The 6,059-nt window shown below is 25.6% G+C and overlaps 1 protein-coding gene across 1 annotated transcript; it reads left to right on the forward strand.

Annotated features, from left to right (window-relative positions):
* Positions 1 to 1,027: 1,027 nt before the first annotated feature.
* On the forward strand, positions 1,028 to 1,747 carry LOC135926102 (large ribosomal subunit protein eL22-like). Its single transcript, XM_065461791.1, has 4 exons — positions 1,028 to 1,100; positions 1,169 to 1,303; positions 1,347 to 1,468; positions 1,512 to 1,747. Exons 1-4 carry the CDS (start codon positions 1,095 to 1,097, stop codon positions 1,657 to 1,659), a joined length of 411 nt encoding a protein of 136 aa, XP_065317863.1. The 5' UTR covers positions 1,028 to 1,094; the 3' UTR covers positions 1,660 to 1,747.
* The last annotated feature ends 4,312 nt before the right edge of the window (positions 1,748 to 6,059 follow it).

Here is a 6,059-nt window from a genome sequence, read left to right on the forward strand (position 1 = left end):
AATACAGGTAATTAGGAAAATTATGACACATTCATCTCGACATATCTCGATTCTAAAAAAATATTTTGACTACTTAACTCAAGAAATGAGTACTGCTAGATAATTTAATTTCAAAAGAGCTCATTTAAATATAATCAAATTATTCAAGAAGAAAAAGAAACAGCAACTTGGGAAATTAATTTTTTTTCATTTTAGTGTATAAGAATCAATTATTTGCTATCATTTTCATAGGATCTTATATCTTAGAGATTAAGTTTTTATTTTTAATTATATTTCAATCACAACTTTTAATATAATAAAAATCCTTTTTCTATAGAAATGATAAAAAAAAACAATTTAAAATTTTTATTTTATTAGATAAAATTTCTTTGGTTCTGATATAAGGGACTTTATTTTGCCACATTCCGGTTGACCCAAGGGAAGCACAAAGTTTGAGAAAACTCGTTTAAAAAATAATTTTATATATCAAACTCAAATATAAAGAATATAAAATTACATAATATACAAAATATATATATATATAATTAAGATTCTAATAATAATCAGCTTTGATTATTAATAATGACCTAAATAAATGTTAAAATGGATATCAATCGGATTTTAATTAAAATTTCAAAAATAGAGTAACGCATGTGAAATCGCAAAATAAGGATAAACTTAGAGATAGAAGTACCGAAGAAAACCCATCTGGCCTTATTAGTGTTTTAATATCTTTGGTTTAATAGTTATCAAAATAAACTTTTTTTTGATTTTTATTTTAATAATTTCAAATTAATTTAATTAATTTTTATATTTTGAAGTAATGTCCCAGCCATAGTGTATATATCTAATTTCACTTTTATAAATTACTGTAAATTATTAAAATTATGTATTAGTATATTTTAAAAAAAATAAAATATAGTAAAGTAGATATTAAAAAAATAGAAATGATAGAACATTTTAAACTTATAATCTAAATTAATAACTATAATAAAAATCAAAAATTCTGATATTAAACATTAATAAAACATATGTAATTTATATTTCTAATAAATTAAATTTTTTATTAGTTCGATTCCGAGTGTTTATTTTCTTCAAACATACATCATCGAAATATGTCGGTAAGTATAAAAAACCTTATCATTTATTTATAATTACATTTCTATTAATATATATATATGGGATAAAGGATGCAAAGATACAAAAAAGGAAACAATATAGAAGCTCTGCAAAGAAAGGAGGCAAGAAGAAGAAAGTGTCATTGAAATTTACGATCGATTGTAATAATCCAGTTGAAGATGGGATTATGGACGCAGCTGATTTAGTATAAAAATTTTGTTAAAACATATTTTAATGCTATCTTTTAGGAAAAATATCTTAAGGAGAGAATAAAAGTTAATGGCAAAACTGGATATAAAGGTAAAGACCTTAATTTAGAAAGAAATAAGGCTAAAGTAACAGTTATATCTGAAATTCCATTCTCAAAAAGGTAGATTAAATAGTCCTCAAGTTTATATTATTTCCTTATATAGATATTTAAAGTACCTTACAAAAAAATATCTTAAAAAACATAACCTGCGAGATTGGTTGAGAGTTGTGTCAAATGGCAAAGATAGTTATGAACTCAGATATTTCCAAATCAACAATGAAGAGAATGAGGATGAAGAAGGAGATGAATAAATTTATACTTGATATAAATATATTTAATAAAAGGATATAAATAAAAGTTTGAATTTTGTTTTCCAAATAAAAATGTTAAAAGCCTTAATATAAGATATTTATTATTATTCCTTTATCCTTTCATTTACATAATCATTTATTTATTATTCATATCAAAACTATTCTATTTAACAGTTATTTATATAGAATTTTAGTGAATCAAGAAGACATTACTAACTGGAAGAGTCTCCACAGACTCAATGTATTCAATCATTAAGTGGATTAAAAATTATTTCCATAAACAATAATAAAATAGAGTGCTTTCATTCTTCAAAATATAGCCATATATGTAAATAATTATAGTGTCATTACATATCAAATGAGCAATGAGATTTCAATCTAATTGCTATCCAGAGTTGTTAAACCCTACTTTTAAAAGTAGCGAGCTATTGAAATTTGTCAAAAAAAGTATTGCACTATTTCTATTGCTACCCATCACATAAAAATAGCTTTGGCTACATCAATTGGTTTTATTTTGATAATAAATCATTTCTATACTATCATCCCCAAGTCTAGAGCAACAATCAGAAAGTATAAGTTTGGCCTTACTAAATAATCTCTTAATGCTAGCACTTGAGGGCAAGGCAGTATTTAATTTTATATACATACATTTAAAATAATCAAAACAACTAATTTGAGTATCTTTAGATTTTAAAAAATGTGCTTAGGGAATTTTCTATTAGTATCCTTTATTTAAGGAAAATTATCAGTGGAAGTTGTTTCTATGGTTCTAACTAGCATCTTTGCTATCTCAATCATTAATATCTAGCAACAAAAAATTGTACCAGGGGATAGAGTTTTAATCATCATTAAATGATGGATTATCAACCATGGACATTGGCTGTGCTGTATCAATATTAAAATTGACAATGACTATCAACCAATATCTGAGAAATATTGGCATGAGCTATATTATTAATCAATTATGCTTGAATTGAATTGGTCTTTTTGGATGTAGTCTTCCCTATACCAAAATTATTAAGATGTTTTTCTATCTCTTTTACAGTTAAACGAATAAATTTGTAGCCACCTTTTGTTTTTACATTAATTTGAAAATATTTTTCAAATTTTGGAAATGGAAAATTTGTATTATTGTTATCAAGAACATTTTCTATCAGGGTACATTCCATTTCATTAATATCATAATTGTCTGATTGACATCAGTTTGGATATCCATTTATGATAACATTTTAAATAATTCACATCAGAGGATTTAGGTATATTAATTAAATTAATTAATTATGATATATTTAAATTTTCATGTTATTTATAGTTACATTTCATTAAGTTAAGTGCTATTCTTTAAGTTAAAACCTTGATTCATTAAAGCTTAAGATGATCGTTTTTTATATTTATTTTCACCAGATATTTCAATGGGTTCGAGAATTCCGCCATTCCGTAATGGGGCATTAAATAAAGTAAGTATCTAAAAACCTGTCATCAGTGTCAATTGTTATTTTATTTCTTTCCTAGTGTCAATTGTTATTTTATTTCTTTCCTCAAAGACCAGTATACCGCTCTTATTAGAAAGAAAGATTTCTTTCAATTTAAAATATGATTCAACCTCTGCTCCGAAGTCTCAATCGGTGGTGACCGGCCTTCATCGCCTCACTCGCATAAATTAGCGGTGCTGGTGATGTCTACATATTTTTAAAATGAATTTAAATTTATAATCCTATGTATTACATTTTTTTTAATATATATATATCGGCTAACTCAATTAGCCAGAAAAATTTGCCTAAGCCTTGAGACTTCGCTAATAGATAAATAAACATATGTGCTATCTATGACCAAAATCTTCAGTTTTGCATCAACTTTTTCTGGCTTGCCGTTTTTAAAAATCGGCTCAAATCGAGCCGTTTAGCAACACTACCTCTTAGTTCCATCATTGTTAACATGGTTTGGTTCTGAAATAATTTCCTGTCACCCCCCTATATTATAGATTTATGTATTTCTAATTCTCCAAAGAATCTAAGCAATTGTCTTTTTTGTAAATTAAGATCAATGTTTTATCCATTTTTATTTAAAACAAATCTATTTTACAATTTGGGAACACAAACAAAATATTAAAGTGAGAATTAGAAAAAATCACATTTAGTTAATTTGTCAACTGACATGATTACTAAAGTATACTGTATTGGAAAAAATCGAATACAATTTAAATTGAAATATTGAGAAAAAGGGAGAGATGAGGGAAATAAGGTGTTTTTACAAGACTCGGAATTTTCATTTTAATCATCATTTCAATTCTCTATGGTAGTGACATATGGAAGATTACTAAGACTGATACCAGATTATTGCAAATGTTCGTAAATAAATGTCTAAGAATAATAAACGACATCTTCTACCCAAATGTTATGTCGAATGAAAACCTTTGGAAGATGTCTAACCATACCCAAGTTCACGTGTCTTTAAAAAAAAGCGCCTTACTTTCTTTGCCCATATCTTGAGAAACCATAGTAACAATAGCCTCGTTATTGATGCCAACAATTGGTTATACTCCTTTAATGGGAAAACATATTGTAAAAGATATTATGGTTCTACAAAGCTTTGAGGGACATATGGATTTAAACTTAAATTGGAACAGTTCCTGAGGCTAAATAAGAACAAAAAGTTTACAAAGAAATTACTAAAATTAAATCGAACTACCTAAATCTCTCAAAAAAAATTCCTCCTGGTTTCAGGTTATTTAATCTTTTTATATCTCACTTTACCTCCTAACTTTGTCTTTCACCTATTCTGTGAATTACTTTCTTCACGACATTAGCTTTTATTTTTCATCCCAAACTTATTATTGTTTCAATGTGCCTTAAATTTAGGTCCGTCCCATGCTTTTAATAAATACAATGTCTTAGGTGTAGTTTTGCTTCCTATACTGCTTCCAGTTAAGCTATGTTCATGGCGTTGAGTTATAGTTTGTGATTTGTGTTTCTTATATTGACTAGAATTTTCGGCTCTTTTTAAGGCTATGCTTACTTTTGGGTATGGTTTGTCTTTTCCATATTTGAGTTCGCAATGTTACTGGGGTAGAAGATATCTTCTGTTGTTTATGAGGCATTTATTCTTTGAAGTCACCAATTTCAATTTATTTATTAATCCCCCCCCCCTTTTGGTTCTTCTAATATGTCCCTTTCTTCCATAGACTAATATTGGAATTGTTGTTGTGTCCACAGTCTGGAAAATACCGAATTCTCTCTTGTCTTCCATACTTTTATATACGTTTACAAAGTTATCCCATCGCCTTTTGTATTCTAATTCGTCCTTTTCTTTACAACTACTTTTATTATCAAGTGTGACCTCTAAGTACCTTTGGCGACTACATGTTCCTCTTTATCTCCAACTATAAGTTTTAGTAATGGTGGCGTTATTCCTAGTGTTATCGAAGTCTTCTGTAGAGAAATACTTGTCCAAAGGAAATTTTTGTTAATAAAATATCATTCAAAATTTTAGTATCTAAATCTAAAGATAAAAATGATAATAATATATATATACCCATACATGATGAAATCTTAAAAAGAATATTTATATATTTTTATAAAACCCAAAATTCAAAAAAAAAGATGACTAAACTAAGAATTGAAAAATTGACATCATAACTTCAAAAAATAATGGTGGAAATTTCAAATTTTTTTTATTTTATGATTATATAAGTTTTTACCAAATAAATTAATCTAAAGCGAAAAATTATTCTCCTATAATTCATATTATTTTTAATTAAAAAATAAAATTTAAAAATATTACGCCATCTAACGGAAATTTATTTGTGGTTTAAAATTTTGTTATTATCTTTCCTTCACATATAAATTTATGGATTACTTTTTATGCCATATTCTTTTCTATTTTATTAAATAATTTTAATTTTTGGATAAATTTGATTTTAATAAATGAATACTTATGAAATAATGTTTATTTAAAAATTATGTCTTGATGATAGGCTCTTACTTTTTTTTTATATATAAGCAAACTTTTGACAAGTTACTTATATAGTGTGATTTATTTAACACTTAAGATATTTATCTGTTATTGCTTGATTTAAATATAAATTTTTTTTAGCATAAATCAATTTACCAATAATTAAAATTCAACAAATATCATCATATTTAATTGATATATTCACATTCATATTGTTTATGTGTTAGCTCTTTAACTTTTAATTCATCTTAAAATCATAATTATAATAATAATTCTTTACATTTATATTAAAGAAACATGAATACTCCGAATCGATAATAATATTCTTAAACGAAAAATATAATAAAATCATAATATATTATTGGAAAATAGTATATATATATTGTATTCCATATCAAATCAACTGAAGATTCAACCAAGACCCCCTTCGATTTTTAAAATATAAATTA

This window comes from Gordionus sp. m RMFG-2023, chromosome 3 (assembly GCF_954871325.1).
Source record: "Gordionus sp. m RMFG-2023 chromosome 3, tfGorSpeb1-WG-v2, whole genome shotgun sequence".
Lineage (NCBI taxonomy): Eukaryota > Metazoa > Nematomorpha > Gordioida > Chordodea > Parachordodidae > Gordionus > Gordionus sp. m RMFG-2023.

Coding starts and splice junctions, on each gene's coding strand:
- LOC135926102 (XM_065461791.1), top strand. Junction 1,304..1,346: donor TTATGGACGCAGCTGATTTA/GTATAAAAATTT, acceptor GCTATCTTTTAG/GAAAAATATCTTAAGGAGAG. Junction 1,469..1,511: donor GAAATTCCATTCTCAAAAAG/GTAGATTAAATA, acceptor TTCCTTATATAG/ATATTTAAAGTACCTTACAA.